Source organism: Phlebotomus argentipes, unplaced genomic scaffold (assembly GCF_947086385.1).
Source record: "Phlebotomus argentipes unplaced genomic scaffold, Phlebotomus argentipes genome assembly contig_2, whole genome shotgun sequence".
Classification (NCBI taxonomy): domain Eukaryota; kingdom Metazoa; phylum Arthropoda; class Insecta; order Diptera; family Psychodidae; genus Phlebotomus; species Phlebotomus argentipes.
This window is the reverse complement of record NW_026776162.1, coordinates 5,372,018-5,399,354: the sequence shown is the minus strand read 5'-3', so window position 1 is coordinate 5,399,354 and position 27,337 is coordinate 5,372,018. Positions and strand designations below refer to the sequence as shown.

Below are 27,337 nucleotides of genomic sequence, written 5' to 3'. Positions count from 1 at the left end.
ATAGTTTAAATTAACATTCACACTTGATTTTATTTCCTTCAATTTCTGTTACAGTTTATTATGGCGAATAAAATATTTGAGACTTGATTATGGCAAATTAGTTCACAGGATGTTGACTATTTAGGATTTCTTTTTCTTAATTGTTCAGGTTTTGAGATTCACTCCTTATTTACATCTTCCACCGTAATTGCTGTCATTCCAATTAGCTTTTAACTTCTCAAATTTTTTTCTTTTCTCTTTTTTTTTGATAGAAAAATAATTCATCTCCACTTAATTTCCATTATTTTGTAATTCACTCCAACATACTTTGAAAATTGTGTTGGTTTCATCTTTTTTCTTTTTCTTCTATCTCTGAAAGAAACGCATATTTTTCACTGCCTATTTTGGGCGTCAAAACTATTACTCAAAATATCAACATTTTATCTTTTTTTTTCAATTCATTTCACCGAGAAAAGGAGTGGCAAAAATTTTGGCCGATTTAGCATGTCCAGTAGAACTTCGTTGCATTGCACTCTTCACATTTAAATCATACTCAATTATGCAGTAGAGATAGTCACTTGGCTTCGCAGAAACATGGGATCAAGTCACTGTTCTCCGGCTAAACCTAATTCTACACTCTAATAAATTAAATTCGTATACTGAAGTTCTCGAGCGCCTCTGTGGACACTCGAGGGTGAGTCAGGATCCTCAGGGCTTCAGGGGCGCTGAGGTTGCGGCAGTCTGGCCATTCCCACGGAGACAATGGGAACAGTGGTGCCGGACTTGAACACCGAGATCTTGGACGCCGCCAGGCGGGCCTCGACATCGTGATCCGCCAGGATGCTGGCCATCCTTCCGGCGCCAGTGTGCAACTTCTTCGGCTCACTGGGCACGATGTCCAGTTCGATGGATGGGACCTTCTCCTCCTTGACCGGCAGGCCGAACTTGAGGTGATTTTGGCGAACTTTCGTGCTGTTGTGCTTGGCCGTGATCTTGGCGCTGAGCTCAGCCGCCACAGTGACTGCCTTGGGTGACGACGAGTGCCTCTTGCCGGCAATGGGACTCGGAGAGGCGGAACTGGGCGGTGGACTGTCGATGCTCGAGACCCTGGAGTCGCTGCCCTTGCCAGGGGCATTCTTGTGCTCTGCCGCCTCCGAATTCGAGATGTTATCCTGCTTTTTCCACTTGGTTCGCCGATTCTGGAACCAGATCTTCACCTGCAAAGGTACAAAAATGCGGACAACATTGAGGACCTCACTCGCAAATGGCTCTTTCCTGCTTATGCATGGGTTGTGTTTCCTCTGCCGGAAGTGGACTGTTCTCGATAATAATTTAACGAGTTGCACGATGCATTAGATTTATTAAATATCCATACATCATCGCAATATCTATAATATATATCAGTGGCATGTTGTATATCGCAATTCCATAAACAGGTACACCGACATGAGCAGGTAATCTCGGGGGGAAATGCATTACATAGGGATCAGGCGGTGCCTCTCTCCGATCCTTCATTTATTAACATATCTCCGTACGCACTTGCATTGTCAGTGGCACAAGGATGTGCTTTGGGATGGAGCTGATGTTAAATAATATAACACACTTGTCGAGATAATCGCTTATGCCAGAATTCAGATACAACGACCTGATATCCGCATACTAATTTGTATTAATTGGTATTTAGAACTAATTGAGGTCTACATACATTAGAGAGATTTGTGATTATCATTATTGTATCTGCTCGGGCGATGTTGTATGCAAGCGGCACATCATATAGCATTCACCACAGCAAATCATGTCGCACTTTGCATGGAAGTCAGGTGAATATGTCTTTATTATTTAATTTGCCTCTCAGCAATTCACTGTGTGAGCGTCTTTAAAGGGAAATTGAGTGCCGTCACATGGAATATTCTCGTCGACTCTTCTCGCTCGGTGGCTCGAGGAGGACACCTCGATGTTCATAGCACACACCAAAGGCACCATCGTGGGCGCAAAGTCAAAAGAAATACCCTACAATGTAGTTCAATTTAATTCATGACAGATGATCTGTTATTGTGGCATGAAATTATACATTTAAATCTCCTGACTCTCGGTGATACGTGTGTATTCATAGTCGCATAAATATTAATTTACACAACAATTGGCCCAGAGATAAAGCAAACAATAAGCCCGAAAATAGTAGGAGCTTTTGTGAAGCATTGTGTCTGTTAAATGTTTCTCTCGGGGCATTTTCTGGAGATGCTCTCTGTGCTTGAACATTCTCTCTCTCTCATTTTCTTACAATTGACGATTTAAAACACTTTAAAAATGTTCACTTATATTGCTCATCTCATTTGAGATGATTTTTTTCCTTTTTGGGGAAGCCAAAATGCCAAAAGCAAATAAATCACTCAACTCACTCCATCATATTTTGTCGACAAAATAATTTACAGCGTGCGAAGACCGCACTAATTTGTAATAAACTCCTTGGGTCAGTTGAGTCCCTGAAGGAGGGATTCTCTCGGCACTTAATAGAGAGTCTTGCTTATATACTGGAAAATGCTGGGATATTGACTTGTATCGTTAGCTGGGGAAACTAGAATTGTGTTTATTGATTTTATGATTTGTGTCGCTTTTAAACGACCCTTTTAGCCCATCGCATTTTCTCATTCAGTTTGCCACCCCTAGCATTGGGTTGCCGTATTATATTGTACATTATTGCCATCATTGCTGATGCTGCTGGAAATTGGAGAGATGGATCACCCTCTTCTACATAACAATGATGAGCGCATAACGTTCAATTGCCATGAATGTGCGAGGAGTGAGACTCACTCTATATGCCGTGGTCCTCCTATCAATCTCCCGAGGAGACTGGAAAAGTCGGAGTTAAAACGATGGCACGAAAATCATTTTATGCGACAAGTCTTGCTTTCCCAATTGTGTATAAATTTTATACCTTCCAAATATGAAGCACAGTGCTTAAATCAATTTGAGTTTTCACACAGAGTGACATTCATATTTTGTACTATATTTAGAATGGAAGCTGAGTGACTCTTTCAGCGAGATCTGGAGACAGAGAGGGAGAGAGGGAGAGAGAGAGGGAGCAAGAGTGAGATCTTTGAGTGAATTGTGCCGGATTAGGCTGAGATACGCAAATTGCGTGTTTCCTCCTTTATACTATTTACGCATTTAGCGAGAATACTTGTTTGGCAGGTTGTTGAGAAAAAAAGATTAACTCGAAAATTGCTCGGAATCGCGAATCTAAAGTTAATTTCAAAACTCTGTTCTACTTAGAATAAGTACATCACATTCCTTTGCCAACCATCCAGCGCGACTCTTGAGGCATAGGGAGTTGGAGCTAAAGTGGTTGCAGGTTCAAAATGGTGTAAAAAGGACACTGCATATTCATGTCGTGTTAAGAATGCAATTACTGGGCGATATAGTGAATATTTCCACAGACTATGTGATCCGGACTGCACACATGTGGTTTCAGCATCTCTCTCTCTCTCACACTCACTTCCCATTTCTCTGGTCGAGCCAAATGCTATTCTCACAAATTGTGTGTATCGAATTTTTGTAACATATGTACATATGAATGAATAACAGAGAGAGGCAAACAATATTGCCCGTAGCGAGTAAATTGTTCATATGAAATTCCCACTGCAAACGGCCAGAGTTGTGCGCTCTCGCTGGTGTGGGCAAATTTAATGAATCCGAATCGGAAATTAATTCGCGTATAAATGCCATAAACGGACACTCACCGGGACAAGAGCGCGGCAATGAAATCACGCTAATGCATTTTCTATGTACCCTCGGTCAGCATATTAGGTGTCGGAGTCCTGACTCGCCTCTCCTGGATATTATTTGAACGTGTGTAATGCGAAAACTACACAACATTCGGGAACATGGTGCTCCCATGCGCTTTTGGACTACCAATTTTCAATATGTTGCTACACACTCATGTTCCTTGCGGTATCACTGCTTTATTGTTCGCCACATTCGCTGCGTTCTCCATGGAGAACTCACCTATATCACACGGAGAGGCGGCGCACAGAAGGTGAAAAGAGTGGCGAAATCATGCAAGTTTAATGTCAAGCTGAGCAATTGTTACTCCAATTAATTAATGATATAGCTAATAATCATTCCCCCTTTTGCTGCAACTTTTTCTACCTTCGCTCCTCTTCCATCCGCGCCACTTTAGTTCAATTTAGCGCTCAAATGCCTCTATTTTATAGTTGCTTTTGCAGTTATTTATTTCCTTTTTGAAACTCAATCATGCGGCAGATTGAGCTATTTGTTGACAAATGTTTGCACTTGAGTTTTATTTAATTTTGCGTGTATGATATTTTATGCAGCATTTAGCCTAATGTCAAAAATCAATTTTTCCACACTCAAAATGCTTGTGATATGATTTCCAAGAAATCCATTTTGCAAAATACTTTCACATGGCAATCATTATGTCCGTGTGTCAAAAGCATTTAAGTCATGTCGAGAGCCTGTTAAAATTTTAATATAATTTCCCCACTTGCGAGAGGAAGATAATTTTATGAAGAGGCCATAAAGAAAAAGTGTTTCTCATGTTGTGCTGAAATGGAGCTGAAAATATATGTCTAGTAAATTGACAAATAGTCTGTGGTAGAATATTAGACCACACAAATTTATACACACAGTCTCGGTGGTGAGAAGCCCAAGAGGACAACTAAATATTTCTGAACTCAGTGGAATGTTCCAATATTTTACAGAAGATTGAGAACTAATTGTACATTTCAGTCCAATTTCTTGTCTCACTTGCATTCATTCACATCAAATGCCAGAATCACTTTAGTGAGATCAGAATGTGAATGAAGTGGTGAGCTAAAAATATCCCCATTTTGATAATTCATTGAAATATCACGCGCTCTGAGAATTCCTACTGTGTGGAAATTGCACATGATGATGGTGATATACCAGTTTTTTGGTGAGAAGTATAAACACCTAATTAGTGTCGACAGAGTGGGTCGGGGAGAGGCTGCACCTTTAACTCCTGTGACATCGAACATCGGGATTCACATATTGTAGGTCTTATTCTCCTTCAACCTCACATTCTTCGTTAATTCATTCTGGAGGGTGAGGAAAATTGTACAGTCTAAACTCGAAATTGAGCGCACAAAACCCGAGCAAGATTGACATTAGAAAAGAAACTGATGTCTCGCTTTTAGCCATTCGGCCATTCCTGACTATTTCACCGTCCCTGGCAAAGGTGAATTTCAGTCAATTTAACTCAACACCATCATGATTTAGAAGCATTCAGCAAAATCACATCTCCTCCCATTCGCCTCTTTGAGCAATTAGGTATGAGCTGAGAAATTTCCACAAAATTTGTTCAACATATTGTTTTGATAATCTCTTGGCTTTGGGTGCTGCCAGCGGTGGAAGAGTGGCGATATTTTTAGTTGGGCGACGAATGATGTTGAAGTGATTGTATAGTATGTAATATTAGCCTGCGGTTTACTTGATAGTCAGTCGTGAAGATGACACACAGGAAGTAGCTTATTAACAAAACACTTCTGCTACGATCCAGACTCTTGGGTGTTTAGTTTTTGAACTGAATTCTCACTCTCTCATCCCCACATAATATTTCCTAATGTATTACATTAATAGATTTCTCTCCCCCTTCGGCGCAACTCATCGTCCAAATGTCAAATGTAAATAAACGCACCTTTTTCCTATATAACCCCAGTCAAATTGCAACAACAATCCCAATCCCAAACGATTGTCGTCTCACACATATCATGATGACTGCGCGAGGCAATTTTCTGAGAGCCATTGAGGATGTTTCTCTGCCTATTAAATGAAGCGCGGATATAAATCAAAGTGAATTTTGTGACTGAATGGATAGTATAATTTCTCCTAATTCCTTGTTTATGTTAAATCATGAAAGAATTCAAAGCGGCTTACTGTTTATAGAGAGATTCATCAAAATTCAAAATAACTTAGAGATTATTGTATGTAATTTAATGTGGGTTTGTGCGCTCTTTATTGGTGTCTGTAAGTGTTAACTGTGTCAGAAATGCGGGTTGATGAAATTTCCGAGAATTTCCCCTCCAACGATTATGAATAATATTGTTTCATCAATTGCATCGAGCCATCTGATGAGGCTCACCCAGATGAAATGGCACCCAAGATTTCTCATTTCATCAAATCTCTCTCGCTCTCCTCACGTTCAGTTAAGAAAATCAATCAAGAACGGCCCCAAGAGAAGTTGAGAGATTACACGAGATAAGAGACCAGGAGTGATCTAAGAATTCATCTCAATAATATATTTGTCACTCTTGAGTGAGGAAAACAGAGATAGGCGAGGACGTTAAAAATACATTCACACATATAATGAGAGTATAATTGAACAGAAAAGTTTTATTTTGTAACGATAAACTTGTTAAACTGTCGCATCATTGACTTACAACCCACGGCTGGTTGCCAGGGGGGACTATTAAAATGTTCGTTTTATGGACCATTGCCACTTTGAATTTGGGCCTTCTGGATTTAGAAAATTTAATAGATTAATTTTTAAACTGTCTCACAGCGTGCATTCGAAAAACAAGCAAACATAACCGATAATAAATAATGGCTCAAGTAGCCCCTAGTCTCTCGCGTGATGAGCTATAAATTAAAACTGTTTTATGGTCTGCCTAAGTTGCATGTCTGAAAAATTATAGGAAGGGGCAGCAATGTATATTAATAACTGAGAAAATTTGTCAAATTTAAAAATACCATACAACAATTAAATTTAACGGGGCAGTGTTGACAGATATTTGAAGATACTCATTATCCGCTTGTCAAAGTCAATCTTCCTTGCAAACTTAAGTTTGAAACAAATTTTGAGGCTTCCATTTAGTTGCTTTGCTGCAAAACCGTAACTTTTCGAAGTACGGATCGCCAAGTCTACCTCTTAACACAACACACGGAATCACACACTTATGCATCAATCTTTGGGAAGCACTTTAAAGTGGGGAGGAAAAAAAATCTCTCAATAATCCCAATTTCACGGAAGATGCTCTAATGCAGAGCCCAAGAATAAATAAACAAGGAAATTTGAATACGTTTAAATAGCAATTAAAATTCGGCTCCCAATAGACGAAAGTCACACAGATTTTGTGGTACAGAAATCCACCAGAGCGGGATAGACGGGAATGAGTGTATAGAAAATATTTATAAGGACCACCGACACAGTTTGTCTCTCCAGAGCTAATTAATATTCGGTGAACACCTTACTCGGTCAATTTAATGATATGAATGGTGAGTGTGTTGGAAGCCACTTCTTGCTCAGCACCCAATTCGGCCGAATACCTATTTGGTCACTTTAAAAAGATCACACACGCTCTCGCTGGCCACGAGGGAGAGACCACGGACGCTTTATGCAAAAGGGAATTGGAAGAGTGGCGCACAGGACGAATGACTTTTTGAATTAATTACCACAGCAGATAATTTTGACTATCAGCACTTTAGGTGGTCGTTTTTGCTTTTGGGGGGATTTCTTTTCAATAAGTCAGCCACATGTGAAATTTAAATGGACCACAAATGAAACGAGACCTCCACAGGCAATTAAGAGCACCCAATAGTGGCTAAATTGTGCAAAAGTTGCCCAAATTGTAAGTCAGAATCGATCTTTTAATTGAGCATCAGGCTCATTTGCATTGTGTGCCTACAGATTTGAATATTTGCATAATTTGGTGGCACGATGTGGGATTGGCGGTGTTTCAATTTTGCACGGAAACTTTGCCATCCGGTAACATTGGGAAGAAGAAAAACACTTTGGCGAGTGGAGGGAAAATTTCTCGAAAATTTGGACTATTTCAGAAGGCCCTGGCTCTCTTCTATGTTTTTCTTATTAGCCTTTTATACTGCGCTCACGGGCAGCAATGGCCAAACGCCGTATTAAAGCCAAAAATTTCGATGGACACTAAAGTGAGCAAACCGACAAAAAAGATCAATAAAAGTGAGATAAAAGATTTGATTGACACCATCCACCTCAAAGTAGATTAAGGAATAATTAAAATTCTCACTCTTGGCTCCTCTGAACATCTACCGACAACAAGACAAATTAAAAGGAGAACGCTTTGAATAATATCTGAAGACCAAATTTTATATTGACGATATATATATATATATAGCTATATAGTTGCGTCCAGTGACTGTGTTTGTATAAAAAAGTGCGGCCAAACAAGCTTTTAGTGGTCAATTAACAATTAAGATAAAGAAATACGGCTACCGAATCAACGCTTCAGTTTAAGCGTTTTAACGTTTTCTCTCTTTCACTCTCTGGATGGTTTTTTTCCTCTCCATGAGCTTGAAACATTATACTGATTATTCATCACCGACTATATAGGCGGCATATGTATCTCCCCATAGACCATTTATCGACACTCTACCACTCCTTCGCCTCAATACTTTTAATCGGCACCTCACTCTCTCGGATGTGACATATTTCGGAGGAAGTCTCTCAACATAAAGATGTCTTTCGTGGGGCCACGTATCGCTATAAAAAGTCAGGGTCTTCATCTGAAATTTTTGTATTTTTATTGAATGACTTCTTGAACGATCTCAATTTGTTTTGGTGATTGGAAGAAGAAGAGAAAAATTTTATTAAATAAACTCATGCTCTTTTTAATTTGCAATGCAGGCCTTCGGGATTTCCTCATCATCTTCATCTTCGAGATATTTCTGCTTGAAATCTGTCAAGAGAGCGCCCAAGTAAGAAATTCATTTGATATTCCTTGCTATTTAGATAACACCAAACATACTGGTGAGATTGAGAATCGATGATTTTTATTTGCTCTCTCCGTTTACCTTCTGATAGTTTCATTCGTTAAATAAATATCCATACTAACAACCTATTAACTAAGTGGCATGGTCGGGTTTCAGTGTAAAATAAAACCAGTAGCTGATAGATACATGTTAAATGATTGTATAATTGAGTCGATAGGAGATTCCGAAGAAGGTCAATTCTCACTGACCGGGCGGATTGGGATTTTCGCTGAATAATTTCTCGGATATTAACATAATGCTTGGAATTCAGATAAACACGGCAGCCGGGCGAAGACAGCCAGAGATTCGTCCCAGTGCGACGCAGATAAAATTGTCCGTGCCCAGTGAGTGAAAGACTTTTTCCTTCCACTTAGCATCAATTTATCCATTAAGGCAAATAAGACTACGACAAGTTGAATATTGATCTGTTAACCTTTCGTACAAGATCCACACAATGCACACGGACGGAGTAATGGAGCTCCCAGTCTTTCTGAATTAAACTCTCGGCAAGTCCATTGCCCTTAAGCACACTGAATAAATCGATTGGGCTGACATCAAATAAATATCAGTTGATCGACTGAAACCAATAAATTAATTTCTACCAACATCAGGCGCGGCATGAGTGTGCAGACGATGCATTTAATATCTGTCAATTCGAGCCACTGTTGGACTGTTCAGTGCTTCAAATGGACTCGATAATGATGTCTTCTTCCCAATTTCATCAGCGAATTGTGATTTCCTATCATAATTCACCCATCGCAAAATTGAGCATTCGTCGCGATAATTTACCCGCAGAGCCTGATTTTCGCGCAACAAAGTTTGAGGTAAATTCCGAAACCGTATCAATGCCATTTACGATATTAAACATATCAGACCACTGTCCATATACGCGAGTTATATATATAATTTTTGTGTACATATTGTCAATTTATTGTCGGTGCCTACGTATTATTGTTATGAATATGACAGATGTCAGTCCTGGCAAAACCAATAACCATCTATCCATTGATGAATATCCGTACCACAATGAATTTTGAATACTCGTTCAATTAATCACTCAGAAGAATTGATGATTTATAGTTTTTAAATGTTTGAAATGCATTTATTGACGACGACGTCATTGTCACAACACTGAAATGATTTGTTGATGTTTTATTGTACTATTTCACATTATATGAATATTTATTTATTATTCATGAGAACAATCGTGCAAGTAAAATGTTAAGCGATATTGAGGCTTTTTGTCCCTGGCTCACCATCATCCACTCTCATTGTGTCTGTCAGGTCTTTCGTATTTTATGGTGCCAGAGGACCATTTTAAACTGAATCACTCCACTGCCGAGAAGGAAGCCTGTCACATCAGACAGTCCATTTGGCTCTCTTCTCCTGACCATAAATATACAGCCATTGTCTCCTATCTAACTGAAATCTAGCGGAAAATTTAAAATATTACCGCAATATTTTATTAAAAATGACAGCAAAGTCCAATAGTGCAATTTTGTATTTCATTACTCATGCTTGCCACTGATTTACATACTTTCAGTGTTAATTAATTAAGCATGTTCAGTGTTTTGCATTCTTTCGCTCTTGCTAATTAATCTCAATTTTTAACTTATAACGCCCAAGGTAAGGAGAAAAAAGGGACATTTTCCTCTCCATCCACCCTTAAAATATCCACTTGGCGTAACTTCAATTCTCTCATCCTTGAATTTCCTGCAAAACTATCCCATTAGCTCTAGGAGTTTAGACAATTTGTGGCATCTCTCGACCAATTGGTTTAGTACAAGTTGGCAGAGAATTGAGATATTGGCGCTTGAACAATCATGACTTTAAGGAGTGAAATCCTATCCCAGCCTAACCACACGACACTGTGTATATTTGTGAAGTGCAAGTAGACAAATTCATACGCCGGAGATGCATATAATTATGTAGATTTAATAGTTCAATAAACAGTTTGGCAGGGTTGTGTGCGTGAATTGAGACATTGTATGCGCAAGTGTATGATTCAAGAGGCCTCCCATGGGTCTCCTCCTCTCACCACGGGCGCCCCACTCTCGCTCACGCTCCCCACTCATCTCTTAAGTATCCACATGAGACCCGGCTGGCTATCTCTAATACGTCGCCGTATTTATAGAATGGGTGTATTGAGATGTCCCCCCCCACCCTGTTATTGGACGCCTGTTCAACAATCTTCGGAACTTAATTTACATCATTCCAATGGTTGGGTGACTAATATCAATAATTAATTCATTAAACAGAGCATCTTCGTCTAATTAATTAAATTGTTAATTATAGGAGCGCATATGCGGACCCATGTATTTGCGGAGCAATTCAGCATTAGCGCCGGTGCACAGCAACGTAGTGATCAATTGGGGAAGATGTACAAATTTATAAGCATTTCACAACTTTACACATAATCCGAAATTGAATTTTAATTCCCACTATCTGCCGCAAAAACAAATAAATTTCCACCAAGCGAAATTTCCTCTCTCTCTCTCGCTGGCGCGATGTGAATTTTGGCAAATTTAGCCGCCTATTTGCACACTGGCGATGGAGTGTGCTTTTGTCGTTGATTGGAGATTTATGAGCTTAATTAGTATAACTGATTTCATTGCAACAGGCTGTGTTTGTGGTCGAAAGACACTAACATGGGATACACTGGGCATACATAGGCAGATTTTGCAGTTTAAATGTCTCTATCACATAATAGACTACCCATTTATGTAACACACAGTGTGCATTTTAATCAAAATGATGACGATTAAGCACCAACGAATGCAATTGTTAATACATTTTGCAACATCAGAGATAATATAACCTGAGCATGATAATCAATTATGCAGATGTGCACTGGCCGGGAGAGCACAGAGGCCAAATCTTTGGTGAATTTGATCAAAATGCCAGGCAATAATTGCCATCAGAGACTTTTGAAAATTACCCAAAATTTCCGCCACCACGCAAAACACCACCCCTCAAAGGGGTGGCAAATGGAAGGCTGTACGCTCGCAAATAGCATTGGAAATTATCTAATCAACCCTTTCATGAAATATTCAACCACTAATCTGGGCATCTACATGGTCATGTGTTGTCCTGCACTTATGCTAATTCCCTCATTTCATCCATATATCAATATGAACAATGCTTGAAGCGTCTATATACAATTTCACCATAGGTATAATTGCATGATTTCACCAGCAGCCCCACATGCGCATCACCACATACTGTATAAATGCAAATTCCACTCGAATGATGAGTAAGTGTATCAATTTCTCAGATAGGTAGCCAAATACTGATTTGTGGAGCCATAAATTATATCTGCCACCGACACTGAAGTCAGGAGTAAGGTAACTTTATGCGTACAGAGCATACTTAGTAGTAATCCTCGAAATTCCCATCACATGTTAAGGAAGTGAAGAACACGGAGTATCGATTACACATCGTATGAGTTTCTAGTGCATAATAATTTTAGACGCATCGCCTTAAATTACCGTCCTTTGCTTGGCGCACAATAATGCGAGGATTAAACTTAGCAATTCTATTACATTTGCAATATAGTGAGATTACATGTCATTTTGAATTTTGAATAACTCTCTCACATTATAATAGAAGAGTATTACTCACTTGTGTTTCCGTCACGTTCAACAATTTGGCCATTTCTGCTCTCTCGCTGGAACTCAAATACTTCTTCAGCTCAAATTGTTTCTCCAATTCGAATATTTGTCTGGAAATGTACAGTACACAGAATAGGAAAACTGTGGTTTTCATGGTCAGAGCCAAATGAAAAAGCAATGTTGATTTTACCTTCCAGTGAACGTTGTGCGAGCTTTCTTCTTCCTCCGGGAATCCTGAGAAGACTCCTCGCAAGAGTCCTCACCAACCTCCTGACTCAGGTTGCTTTGCATTGCCGGATCCTTGACCACAGCATCAGTCGGTAGCACAGGTGGAGCATTGTTGGCGAATTGATCACTCACTTCAGTGGATTTTTTCCTCTTGTACGACTTCGATGATGAATCTGCAGAGCCAAAGTAAAGTGCAAATGTGAAGTATTTCCAATTAATTGGCCGTCAAAATGCTATGCAAACCCGAAAGTTTATAATATTGCCAATTGCAAATGAATTTGTGACTCACACATAATATTAGTTTGAAATGGTTTATCGAAATGCATATGAGATATTTGAAAAATTTAGCGCCAACATATCACAGTGGCAAAATGAATGGTTGCTCATTATTGTTGGCATATTCCCATAATCGATGAATTTATTTCATTTTGCACACTTGCCAATAATAAATTAATGTGCAATGTGGTTGTATCGCGAGCAGTCGTCAGAAACATCAGATTCCCCCTTTGCGTTGTGCAGTTTATACATTTGCAATATTGGTTTTGTTACACACAATATAAAGTCGCAAGGTACTTTTGCAAGAACCATTACAGTGCAATTGCAGCGAATAATTGCTGGTTAAATATAGAATCTATATGTTTTTCCACCAATGCGCCTCACCATGAGAAACAAGCTATTCTGCTCTGAGAAAATAACACGCTCAAGAGGATTTTCATGGGGCTACATAGTCAAAAGATTGATATATGCATATCCATGCCAGCTCATGTGTACATATTGGATGGGTAGAGGAAGCGATTTCAGCTATTCCGCTTGTCTTGTCAAGTGATTTCTGTAGCAAATGGTAATTGAACGGAATTCAGCAGGAATTCGTTGAGGAATGTATTTTATAGCGTTCACAGAGCCCGTTGATTTCAATTAGCGTGATGATGATGCGAATATGTCAAGTGAAACATTCTTTGGAGTCCAATAACATAAATCACACATGCTTTATTTTAAATGAAAAATTCATTTATGGATTCCTCCTGCCTCCACTCCGCGGACCGAATATTGCCCATTGTACCAGACGATTGTGTTGTTAAACGAAAAATAAATACAATCAATTCTTCAATTACTCGAGTTCACTTTTTTCATCGCCCCGCATCGTTTTTTGTATTGTGGTACACCTGGATCATAAACCTTTAATAGACAGCATTGCGTTGAGTGATTTCTCAAATTGGTAGAGTCATCGTGATCACCAGAAAAAAGTCAGTCAATGTTGTGTTAAACTCTAGAGAATCACGATAGAATATCATATAAAATATTCAATATAGGAAAAATGTATTCAAACAACAAATGAAATTAACAATAAATGGGCGGACTTTAATCTCTCACTCCCATTCTTCTCTCTCTCCCTCGATTGTCAATGGGAGAGACGATATGGAAAAAGCTTCAATTCACTCTTCGTGTCTTCTCCTAAACTCCTCTCCTCAACATCAATCTCTGGCAGATCTTTATTTGGCAATTAGTAATAGCTCAGCCTGAAAATTGATGTCATTACTAATTTGCATTGGTGTGATTTGATGCGCTCGAGATGTGTGCACTGAATTTATAGACATTTCATTGGCTCTATGATTAGTTTATCACACGTCAAGTGCCTGGCTAAGAGATAAGGATTCAATTTATGTCGTTTGCACTTGGTGCTATCCATTAAAAAAAATCAACAACTATTAATATTATCCATAAAATGGAGTACCGTTTGTGTATAAAATCTCTATTGATTAAGTATGACTTCCTGCAAAGTCGAAACACTCATGCTTATATCGTGTGGAAAGCCTGGCCGAAAGCAACAGTCAAAATAAGTCGTTGTGCTGTTAAATTGATGGATAATGGGTCTATTCATCTCTAGCGTCGAATAAAGTGAGAAGAGGCGATAAAAGAATGTGTGGGAACTTAACAAGGAAATACGTACATACATCTCTTCAATATTTACTAAATAATATTTCTACTTAGACATACGACTCATCATCAAGGCAAAGGAAGATTCAACAATAAAACGCCAGTCGTAGTATTTTCGGGAAGAAATTCCCACCAATGTGAGAAAAGTGTCTGTTTGCGGAGGAAATAGGAAATTAGCTAATCACGTGGCGTGCAATAAATAAGACAATTAACTTGCTTGTATAGATATTAATTACTTAAATGTGTGTCCGATCGCATCCAGCATATCTTGATCCCTCACACACAATACGGAAATATTCTTCGCCTAAGCCCGGTCTCTGCCTGTTTCACAATTCATTCAGCAATAATAATAATAAATGACATAATAGCGAGAGTGCAGGAGGCCCCCTTTCGATGGCATGATGGCTCACAATTCCCGCATATTATCGATATTGTTGATAATGAAGACGGGGAGGCAAATAGACAGGCCGTGCTATACAAATTCATTTTATGTTGAGCTCTTCATATACAGGGCATCATGTACAATGGATTACCATATCCTCTCTCTCTCTCCCTCAGACTGCAAAACACAATCGACAGAATAACATCAAGTGTAGTGAAAACATTTTAATCGACGAAACGAACGCGACGCTGATGGCGATGGCGTTGAGTAGAGCCTTTAATGTTCAACAAATTGAAACGATTTACACAGGGAACAGAGAATGAATGAGGCGAGTGCGCACGATGTCGATTAAATTATTAAATGAAAGTGTGTATCGTGTATGGTTGGGGCGATGGTGATGAGATGATGATGCTCGGGTATATTGCATCAAAGTCATACATTATACACACACGCTCGTCTGCTCCCTGTGACCGACACTCTCTGCTGCCCAAAATGCAATTGATGAAAAAGTCCAATTAATCCAGGGAGGCCACTTGACGCCCAGCAATACCCACGGTGAACCGCAGTCGTCTTTGCATCACTCTGCAACTTCCCTAATTTCCTCCCGGCACACAACATTCGCGGAGATTGCACGGAAGAGATGCTCGCACGATTTCCCGTTTGGAGAATGCGCGCTAAAACAGCACATTCTGCCACTCTTGCTCATTGATTCAAAGTGGTCTATTTGTGTAATGATTTATCTCAATATTTCAGCATATTTACCCACAACAAAATGCGCATGGAAATTGTAATGGGATTTTTCCCCGTGAAATGCAACATTTTATCGTGCCACTCACACCATCGGCAGCGTCACGAGAATCGCACACAGAGAATTGATTTTTCCAATATTAATTTATCCGTGCCAGTGCAGATGCACAAACTGTCGCATTTTATCATGACAAGTGATAATTTGCACATTTGCGATAAATATTTTCGCAGAAAATAATGTCACACACTGTGAAGAAGTAACACAGTATATTTATGCTGAGCCAATTGGTGAGAGATCATGCGGAAAAAAGTATTAGGGAATATGTAAAATTCGTTTGAAAAAGCTGTGCTGCATTCGAAATGGAACAATTCATGGGAATCATGTGAATTGTTGATGTATTTCAGCACTGCTACTAAATTGAATTAAGTGTCATATTTTGAAATGGCACTACAGTGAGTGAGAGAGTAGTGCCCTAATTTTCAATGAGCCATCCATTTGCTGCAACTAATTAGAGGAGTGTATATAAATTCTCTTTGGCTAATCGAAACCGATTACTTTCAGTCCACCATTTATTAAAGCCATTGAAGTCGCAGTGTAAGGCGATGGTCTGAACCAAAAATATTTTCTCGCCTCATTACACGGTCCATTTGGAGGTGTAGATTAAATGTATTTCAAATAAACTACAAAATGGCTTAAGTGTGAGCCTGAAATGCTTCGGCTCTTTCGCATTTCCTCGGCGCTGCATTAGTGGATTCTGAATGGCATGTTTTCACCCGTATTGTGTATGGGGAACGTGATGGAACATGTAAAATATTATGCCTTTGATATGTGCAATATTGTGCGATAAATCTTACCTCTTTTCGCCTTCGGCGCGTGTTTCACATCACCGATCGTCGCCGGCGAGGAGTCCCGAGACTTGCTGATGCTGAGGTTCAGCGGCTGATCGCTGATCCCGCTGTCGTCCTCGCTGATCTCGCTGATGGATTCGCTGCGCGAGATGAAGTTGTGGCCAAAGGATGCGCCCATCTGACCGGGATATGTTTGACTCTCGTCCAGACTGGGTGACTTGAGGACCGAGTGCAGGATCTGGGACATCTGGGGGTAGCTGGGCGACGACTTGTGGGGTCGCTTGGGACTCTTCCAGCCCAGGATGTCGCCTATGGAATGGGGCGTTGGCGCCTTGGGCGGCTTGGCATACACGTGCGGATGCCACGTGTGAATGTTGGGCATTGTGGGAAACTTATCCTCCGCCGAGCACGTATAAGCTGCAGGTGTGTCCAGCAAGGACACGCTGTTCGACTTCAGTGTCACATCACAAATTGACGCTGTTTCTCTGCACATTCTAACACTATCTGGCTCATGTAAGCTATTGCAATTGTTCTCCACTGATGCACTGCCGCGGGATTTGCATGGACTCAAGCACTCCTCGGCGTCGAAGATATCACCATAAGAGCCCAGTGGGGCGGAATTTGTCCTCAACTGGCACTTCCCCGCGACTTCCGGGGGCGCCGTGAAGGGCCTCGTGAGCTCCTTCACCTCCGCACTGTCCTGCGAATTCTGCGTGGCCTCCAGAGCGACACAGTGGCTGGGCAAAACACCTCTGTCCGGCAGTGCGTCGACACTGTAGCCGTCTGGCTCATTTGTCCCAATTAGATTTCCCGCCACTAAATTGGTGGCATCAGTTCGCGGAGTGTACGAGTCAGAGGCCGGAGTCACAGACGACGGTGACGGGATGTACGTTCCAGCTCCGGAAATGGGTGTGTGGGAGCCACTCTCAGGATCAAGGATGTTCTCCTTCTCGATCTCGGGCATTATCGCTGAAAAGACAGAGATCGTCGTCAGTCTATTATTAGACAAAAAGTGTCGATCATTGTTAGGTTCTTGTTTTTTGGCGGGTGGGCGGAAAGTCTCATTAGAACAATAATCGGATGAACTGAAGAAATACTCGATAGCTCTAAAAGTGATGCTGACGAATTAAAATAAACCAAAGAAGTAGAGGAGTTCCTAAATAAAGTAAATAAAATGAATTCTGTCGATTGAACTCGCCTTCGAATCCACACGTGAAGAGAGAAGTATTGTAAAACCTCACAGTCTCTTTTTTTCACGTTCTTATTTTATCTACGCTTGCAACGACAAATTAAAAGTGTTAATTGAATATACAACATTATTCAATTTCATCAGTTCATCCCCTTTCGAAATGCTCTCTTGCAAATCAGGTATAGAGAAGCAGGATCAACCCCTCTTGAGTACATCAGAAAGCGGAGAGGAAATTAAATGATCCATTTACATTCTGTTGCTTCTTCCTCGAAAAATAGACTGTCTGCTGAGCGAGAAAGAGAGAGAGGGACAATATCTCCTATACAAATAAGGGTGCCCTATTTTAAAGTGGTCAAAGATGATCTCAGACGCACAATTGACCCAGCAACTGTTGGTAATTTACATGATTTTAATTAATCATTACGAGAGTGCCTGTAAAAATATTCCTTTCAATCTTCCATGTCCATTCACGTAATAGCGACAAGGGTCCTGAATGAAAGACTCTATTATTTTGCCGAGCAAGTAGATTAAGTGAGGGGTTCGAGATATGTTATACGCAATATCCATTTCTCTGCATACAACTTTGTGTGGTGAACTATGGGGTGTTCTCGGGGCGAATAAATGGGGTCTGCATGCCATGGTGCTAGGTGATGAGAATATACGCAAAATGTAACTCTCAATTGTGCCATAAATGTGAAAGAAGAGACGCGCGAGTACAATTGACAAAGTTATTACCTGCAGCCGCAGGAGTGTATATTATTCGCAATTGAATTTTTGCCATTGGTAAGCATTTGTCAAATAACAGCGGGGTGGCGTAAATGGATGAAAAATTGATGAATAAGATTTTGCTGTTTACGAAGAGTGAGCACTTAATAGCACCATTTTGCTCACATTGTTATAAATTGAATGTATGAGAATGTTAAACGGTGTTTAATTGCATGAAATGGCACCGCAGGAAAGAACATTATGTATATCTCGATACACATTTATCACTCCACATATTTTTCCGTCGTCACTATGGACTAGAGTAAATAATGATGTAACTCCAGCCCTAATAATAATACAAATATAGCAGAAATCTATATATGTATATGTTGCGCCTCAATTCTGTGGGGGGTGAAGACAGATCGATTTAACATTCATTTCAAATCGCTCGAATAGAAGAAAGTGAACTGATAAACGAGAAAAATACGAGGGGCTCGAAGAACCAAGGGTCCCCGAAGTACATTATGTAAACGCATAATAGAGCCACATAGGAGAACTCCTTCACAAATACATATATTCCGGGGAAATGGACCTGTGTTTCCAATAATATCCTCTCTCTCTTGCTCTCTGCGCCTCTGCCTGACAATAAAAGGATGACAGTGACAGTGAAAATTAAAAACTCAACAATATGTGCTCCTTTGTTGCTTCAGCATGGCTTGGCAAATGTCAGGAAGGGTTGCTCTCGCTCCAGCATTAGGCCAGTTATTATTTTTGCAGCACACCGTGTTACCCTTTAGTGTGAGGGTCGGATGAAATTATGCCAAGAACACTGATTCAAATTGACTTTTGACATTACACATTAGTCATACTCTGGATACATTGTCAATCACATTATACCTTTTCTCTGCGACACATCATAAATTGATAATAACCCAATGTGGCCTTTCTCAGCGCAATTGTCGCAAGATAAACTAGCCATAGAATATAATTTTTCCGTGTGGAGAATTTGCGAAATATTCAAGATTCATTTAGTGTCCCATATCGGGCAATATCAATATCATTGTGAAATGGTTATTCACACAAATGCCGGGACTGTGCGAAATTTAACCCCCCAGTGTGGGCACCTAATTGCTTTCGTTGCAGAAACAAAACAATCGCTCGCATTTCATATTCATGGCAATTGCACATTTCCCCATCGTTTTCTGAATATCGCATACATTTGTATTTTTCCAGGCAAAATCCTATCTTGATATAGTGAAAAATTTTTAATTAAAATTAGTTCAATGGCGGAGTTGGGGCGTGAAAAAAGTCAGGATCATATGGCAAGTCACAGTCCTGTGCTGAGGTTTGAGAGGGGAGGGGGTGGCTCTTGTTGGGGTGCGGGTGGAAAAGTTCAACAATTCTCCTACCTTCTGTGATAGCGTGAATCCTTAATTGCCGTCAACAGCAAACTGTATGAGCGCCATTGTTATAAATCCATTATCACGCATCGCCCATTCCACGAGGTCCTCTCAGCTCCCGCTCGAGCGGCACAAAAAAACCATCCACTGGATAAAACACTTTACATGCCGATGTAAATTGTTCCACCATTAATTCTATATACCACTGATAATATAGGCGAGGGCAGGACTCGGGTGGACTTTTTGTGCACCGTCCTATTCTGCTATTGATCCAATCAATTAGGGAAAATTGAGGACGACACTGTCGCTTCAACAGAATGGACCGATCACTCCATATTCGTTCGAATGTTTGCTGTGGGGAGCTCGCGCTGTTTTTTCTGCCTCTGTCCTCCGCGCGTCGAAAATGAAAAACCAACTCCACTTGACTTCACGCGAATGGCACACAATTAACGTTCGCCTCTTTGGTGGTGATGTGACAAATTATCCATATGATGTATCTCCCGACGGCAATCGTTTAAGCGCTCGCCGAGGAGACATCAAGCACTTCACCAGAGTCTCTCTTTCTGCTCAATTTTTGTGATTTGTGTGAATACCCAATGCTGCGGGAATTTGTCACAAAAGACTAAAAATAAAACATCACTTTCACAACAACTCACTCCCCCTCGCAACCCTCGCGCGTTGCTGAGACTTCCCGGATGACCCTTCGTGTGGCAACGGCCTCCCCAGGAGCAGGACGAGGGAAGAGAGAACAAGGATAAGGAGCGCAATTGATGAATGATGTGATTGGAATTGGTATAAATTGGTCGTGGATATTTATCTGTGGAGCGAGCGCTGAGCCAGAGATTCGTCACTCTCGGGGTGGTCTCTCTTAAGCAGTCAGCACGATTTCACTCCAGATGTTTCATTTTATAAATTATGTTTACATTATGATTGGGAATATACAGCATATTTAATGTAGTGCGGAGTCGAGAGTTGAGTGAGTGGATAAAATCCAAGCCGAGCGGCTGTTCGCCACAATTGCCCATACAGTGCGCGCCTCCCCAATTAATATCCAATATTCACTCTAGCACATCATAAATATTCCGACACTTCCCGCCCCACACCCTTCCGTCCTAATTGCCGCAAATCAGACACTTTTACCAACTCAAGTTGATCCATTCAGACGACGGCGGAGAGTGTGTGGCATCTCCGCGAACCCCCGAGCCCGACCGCCCTCGCGCGACACAACCCAGCACGGCCGAGGCGCACGACAGAGTGTGGGCGCACCTCCACCCCCTGGCGTCGCTGGGTGGAAATAAAATGCTCCTTTTTCATGCTGTTGATGCCATTATCGCTACCAATCCACCAAATGGTAAAGTTATAATTCACCTAATTGTTGTTGTTGTTCCGCTTTTGAAAATTTGCGCGCGCGCACAATATGCACCCACTTCACCAGGATGCCTATGATAAATTGCTCCCATACAGCTACCGAAAGCGCCTGTATATGCACCTTGAATGGCCCCGGAATAATGTGTTTATAATGTTACAAAAAACACTAACTAACTCAAACGTCAATTTACAACTGAAACGATTTGCCTCATTCGAGAAGCAAACATGCCAAGTTAATCGACTCCCGCACTCACACACTCGCGCGCGCCAACATCGTATACGTGAAAATTGAATTGAGTTAAGTGACTTCGGGCTCTCTCCCTCTCTGTCTCACACATACACACGGATGGCGGAGAGAGCGTGTTGCCGCCACTACATCATCCCAAATAGCGCGCCCAGAGTCAGTCGGAGAGCCAGGAAGAGTCAGCAGTCCGAGCAACAGCCATCATCAGGGGAGGTTTGTACATAACTGCTGCCGCTGCACGGCTATGAATGGCTTTCCAGCGGCGCACACAATACACACGAGTGCGATAAAATGAGATATTAAATGCCAGTTAATAGGCGGCGAGACTGCGACAGATATACATGAATCATACAGCGCTGCGAGGATATATTTTTGACAATGATAGAGGAGAGCATCCCAACTGGCGAACAGAAGCTCTTTGCCAGCGCACAGAATTCCCTCAGTTCCGGTACTCGAAAGAGCGTCTTGTGTTCGCATCAGTGTGATTTACAGACAGAAGAAGATTTTTGGCATCGGCCATTCCTGATCTATAGTCGCTCCCGATGTGCATTAACCTGCACACGAGTAAATTAGACACTCAGATTTAGTTCACATTGAGCAATCCTTGAAATTATTTCTAGCTAAACTAGACAAATTATTGGATGTTAAACGTTGAAATAAGTATTTTTTTACAGCCTATACCAGTTGATAGCCTGGGAAATAGGTTAGATATTTTTTTAATATCGTTTGTCAAATGTTGTAGAAAAAAAAACTAATTTTTTTTAATCATAATTTAACTGTAGTTAATTTGAAAAATCTGAATTGTGTAATTTCTGCAGAGACGCGCTAGGCGATGCCTGACAGTTGCGCTACTTCTAAGCCAATCCCATTGCTCCGACGGAGACGCGGTCAGCCAGGAAGAGCGCATAAATCCATCAAATGGAGAGTATATATTCAATTTTCACCAAGTGCGCACCACTTTTAATGTGTGCCGAGAGCACGATGGTGAGCAATTGAGCCCATACAGCGAAATTTATTTAAAAGTGTATCTAGATGAATGCTACAATCATGCTACTATGTGCACATGTATGACGTCCTCTGTCGAATGCTCAAGAGTGACGACAATTTTCGAAATGGCATTAGAGGAACAAGAATAGCTCTATTGGCCCCGCTTAAGAGGAGTAAATGAGTAGATTTCAATATTGTGTAAAGTTGCGGTTGAACATGGAGGCAGGACGGATAGCTCCAGCCCAGCGTGAGCGAGAGCGAGCTGGAAGGGAGTGTAGAATTATTTAATTGAAGAGACGGAGAGTGAAGTGCGCTCTGGGGAGAATAAATTGATGAGATAAACGATGTAGGGCTAATCCATTTGCCATTTCATTATATGAGGAGTTTATGTATATTTTATAGGTATATAATGTGCAGTGTTGTCATAAAACTCAATTATCACATCAAATTTTGTGCCAATTATAGTTCCTTTTGCCTACCTCTTTTTCTTCCACTCCACTCATCATTAATTGATGATGTTAATTAATATTTCTCAGAGATAAGCCCCCAATGCAGAAGGTATCGTTTTTCACGTTTAATTGCTCCGTCTCCAGCATCACTCGTCCTACCCCAGTATCATTTCACTAGCACATCAAATATTTATTTCAATTATATTTTTCGGTCGGGAAAATAAAACGCCGAAGCAACTTTGTGCATCCTCACCCAATTGCTCGTTATATTTCACTCCCTCCCCCTCTGAATTGATCGATTACGACTATATATGGAGGAAAAGTCACTCGGTAAACTCTTGTCTCAATTTAGTAATTTAACAACCCTCATGGCACACGGCTTAAGGACGATGTCGGTTCAATACGCGGCAATATGATGATAGGTACCATTTAGCTCTCTCATAATAAGGCACGCACACGATTTGTTTATTTATATGGCATGTCGTCTGCGATGAACTCATTGCAGGGTCGAATTGTGCTCCAGTAAAAATATTATTATGGATATAATTGAAGAGAAAAAAAAAGATTTCGCCCCATAAATTCAAACAATTTGACTGCTGAACATGGGCAAATTGTGGTTGCAAACATTCCCTCCACTTCTCAACTCACTTCATTTGCGATGAGCTGCTGAATAGAGACACTGCCTACAGCCCTGTAAGCGTTTCTATTCATCATATTATTAAAATGGATGGTTGATGCGCTGCCACAAAGACAGATTATACAATGTGTATAGTGTATTTTATGAACATCAAAGGGGTTCCCTTATATACTGCACAGGCAATATTTCTTTAGTGCTTTCACACATTAGGAATGACATTTGAGGAGAAATTATCGCCCGGAACAATGACTTTTCTCTCTCTTTCTCCCATTTGCACAGCATAATTTTATATATGTGATGATTATATTGGCTAAAATATTCTCCTCATCAATTGATGAATTAGCAAGTATTCTATCACTTTCCTCATCAACAATGCAAGAGTCAGCTACAACAACATCAAACAGATGCAGTAATCACAACTCAATCTACTCAATAAATCATTGCAATTGCATATCCACATCGTAACAATACGTAATTGTGCAATGTTCTGAGTGTGTGTGTGCGCGCCAGGGAGAAATTTTCATATTGCCCATAAATGCTAGAGAGATAAATGACGATGGCCGCAGTGCACATCATGTGCATCCCAAAGGTAAGCCTCAAATAGTGTGGAACAATATAAAACGAAATTACTCATTCACGAGTATATCGGAAATGTATTTACTCCGTCATCAGCGCTGAAAATGATGAATTTGCCTTTAATCGTCATTTCCAAAACTAAATAATCAATAACCACCCCCTCAGGGAGTGCGAGAATCCGTGCTGCAGCCGACTGTTGTTGTCTAATCTCAAAATTCAATCCTATTACACATTTCCGTTTGTACTCCAGCACAAACTGTTTATTACTGTATCACGCAAATAACTCTAAATTATTTAATGAATTGTGACTACATACTTACGCTAGAGAACCGACAGACATATGGGTATATTTAAGGAGACCCCTCCATTACGTCGTCACGCTTGGCCCAAATGCAAATAAACACATTAAATACGAACTTTTTTTTGTCACGGCTCCTTTCATACGCAGCCAACAACATCTCTCCTTTGATTCCCTGTCCAGGCGCCACCGCTGAGAAGTGTACTCTGGAATATTAGGACTACTAATTCTGTGCTTAGATCCTGGCAGAGAGACAGGGAGAGAGAGAGAGAGATTCGCCTGCGAAGCCCTACATGTGGGATTGAATCTTCCCCCTGTAGAGCTTCCCTCTCTTAATTTTGCCGAAATTAATAGTTTAGAGATTGTGTGCCACCCCTTGTACATAAGGGACGCATCCATCTTCACTGAATCAATAAAAAGTCCCAGTTCATATTCATACAATCACCTAGACATCAGACTCTGTCCTGAGGGCCAACGCCGTGCCCTTCTAGAATAGCAATTAAACCCAGTGAATATGCGAATCACTCGCAATCCAAACAACCAGGACTACACATTTTGGGAACTTAGGAGAGCACTGAAAATTCTATGCACAGAAGCATGTCAAGAATGGTTTCAAATGACGTGTGAAGCTAATCAACATCATAGGGAGGCATCTTGAAGATGTTCACTCATCTCTCATTAAGTATTTTAAGCCAGAGTTGTAGAATGAATGGCCTTAGGTAAAGCCTCAAATGTGTGACTTTTAGTACTTTTACGCTGATTAGGCAAATTGCTACAGAGACAGCTTTACGACTCCTCACTTTGCCATTTATTTAGGGATGCCGAGGCGTGCATTTGCGAGAAGTGAAAACAATAAAAGACAAATCTAGTTTGAGCCTGTAATTGCGGATTCGTCAATTCATCTGCAACATTGGCAAGTGATCAAAAATCAAGCGGAATTGTCAGTGAATGCGAATAATTTGATGTCTAAATGTGTACCTTAATCTCCTTAACACATGTCTGGCATTTTCGCAATTTCCACACATCAGCCCAGCCGTCTCGCGAATTGTGGGCAAGAGGTTAATTATCTGCGAGTTTGTTATCACAGTAATTAAGTGTTGTCATTCGCTTTTTCGCAGAATTGCATACATTGTACATTTATCGGTCTGCATTGGAGACAATTGGCAGCATTTTTGCCGCAAAATTACTCATCCTGTGCTTGTTTTTTCGCAGGACGCACAGTAATTATTGAATGAAAAAATTTAACAGGTGCATTTTAATACACATTTATGAATTTAATTTGATTACACGCTGAAATATCGTGAAATATGATAGTACGAGGATGAAAATATACCGTCAAAAAGTCATAAATTCAAATGTGTCTCTTTATTTTTCGGGTGGGAAAAAAATCCCTTAATTTATGCATTATAAAAGTTCAGTGATATTAAATATTATTGATATTGTCAGGTATTAATTGAACCCGGTTTTTTCTGCACGCCCGCAGCTGTGAGCGGGCAAGCGGGGGTTGAGCTTCCGAATTACCATATTGAAATGGTGAAATTTCAATTGGAAAATTGCGAACAAACACAAAAGGGTAATAAATAAAAATAATATTCATCAATAAATAATAAATCAAAATGTATTGGGAGATTTTGCGGCTTAAGCGAAACATTTTGATTTTTAGTTGTTGCAAAATAATACTCGAGTTTTGCCCTCAGAGAAATGAAACATTGTGATTGGACTATTACCGCACATCACATACCAAATAGTCATCATCCCCCCATTAATCCGTTTATCATTCACTGCTCTGGCTACGGAAATGGGGTGGGCGGGCGGTCAGGACCATCGAAATATACTGTTTTTATTGATTTACCCCCCAAACCCGTGCAGCACATCCATTCCCTGAGTGATTGTATGGTAGCTACAATATGTAGGAAGCAAATATCAGGCTGTTACGGGGAAAATTGCCAGCTAGTGGTATCATTTTTCATTGGCAAATTATTTAAGCACTCCCATTGAATTATTTTTCACTGCGTTTATATATATTTATTTTAAACATTTTCCATGTGCATACATACATTGGGGCTTTCTGTTTGAATTAAAAATAAGTTTTACCCTCTCTCTGAATAATGTTGTTTTGCATTTTTGTTTCAATTAATGCATTCACTCACCTGTGGTGTTGTGACAAGAGAGCTTAAACGATCATTACTTTAGCATTATCAGTTGTATTTTACATAAATATATATGTCACGGTATTTGTCAGGAATGTTGTATCGGCTTTTAAGATAAGTTGAAGCTCAGCTTTTTACACTGTGTCATGATAAAATGAGCCTGAATGAATGATAAATGGCATTTCAAAGAATCTCTTTAATTGAGAGACACATTAATTTCAAATTAATTAACATTTTATTCTGAGAAACTAAAATCTGACTTCAAATGATAATTATGCCATTCATTTAATGACGATACATTAACAAACATTACATGGGCGATGTGAAGAAACATATTCACCACATATATAAAAGCCACGCAGGCGATATTTTCCATCAGCAGTACTCAATTGATTTCCCTAGTGGACTTGGGTGAATCTGCAGAAGAGCAAATATCACGATGCAAGTGATGCAATTTTCTCAAATGCTGCTCTTGCTTTTGGGAGTAGCACCCAATAAATCAAATCCATCATATTCACCGGTGAAGTGGATTGTGTGGTTTTCAATAGGCATTGTCTGCATTCCGCAAGTGAGGCCAAGTGACCTTATTGGCGCAGTAGATTGGGGGAATTCACTGGCTCTCTTCCAGATCACCTACATGATCACAATTGCCGATAACTTGGTAACCATCATCAGGTCTCTCAGCTACATTGGGAATAATATCCTGACCATCGGCAAAACGTTCAACTTCTTCAGAAATTTGCAATTCATCGAGCAGTTGCTGGACACAATGCGGGACACAGTGAAGGAGGGAAAGGTGGAAGTGTACAAGAGGATTGAGAGGAACATATCACTGTTCAG

General features: G+C 40.3%; 1 protein-coding gene across 7 annotated transcripts; it reads right to left on the bottom strand.

The window, feature by feature from the left end:
• Nucleotides 1-536: 536 nt before the first annotated feature.
• LOC132265425 (homeobox protein B-H2) lies at nucleotides 537-21,615 on the bottom strand. 7 transcript variants are annotated; one of them, XM_059766099.1, is made up of 6 exons: nucleotides 21,497-21,615; nucleotides 19,798-20,410; nucleotides 16,501-17,463; nucleotides 12,544-12,754; nucleotides 12,364-12,463; nucleotides 537-1,196 (listed from the first exon to the last, which is right to left on the bottom strand). In XM_059766099.1, the coding sequence occupies exons 3-6, from the start codon at nucleotides 17,456-17,458 to the stop codon at nucleotides 696-698; spliced, it is 1,770 nt and encodes a 589-aa protein (XP_059622082.1). In that variant the 5' UTR covers nucleotides 17,459-17,463; nucleotides 19,798-20,410; nucleotides 21,497-21,615; the 3' UTR covers nucleotides 537-695. The 7 variants fall into 7 exon arrangements, with proteins under 7 accessions (XP_059622082.1, XP_059622085.1, XP_059622079.1 ...); XM_059766102.1 differs by having other exon boundaries at nucleotides 19,798-20,387; XM_059766096.1 differs by lacking the exon at nucleotides 21,497-21,615 and adding an exon at nucleotides 21,157-21,482.
• Between the last annotated feature and the right edge of the window lie 5,722 nt (nucleotides 21,616-27,337).

Excerpts from the sequence above, each read along its gene's own strand:
- LOC132265425 (XM_059766099.1), bottom strand. The coding sequence starts at position 17,458 with ATGCCCGAGATCGAGAAGGAGAACATCCTTGATCCTGAGAGTGGCTCC. Across the intron at positions 12,464-12,543 it reads CGCACAACGTTCACTGGAAG|ACAAATATTCGAATTGGAGA; the intron begins GTAAAATCAACA and ends GTACATTTCCAG. Across the intron at positions 1,197-12,363 it reads TGAACGTGACGGAAACACAA|GTGAAGATCTGGTTCCAGAA; the intron begins GTGAGTAATACT and ends GTACCTTTGCAG.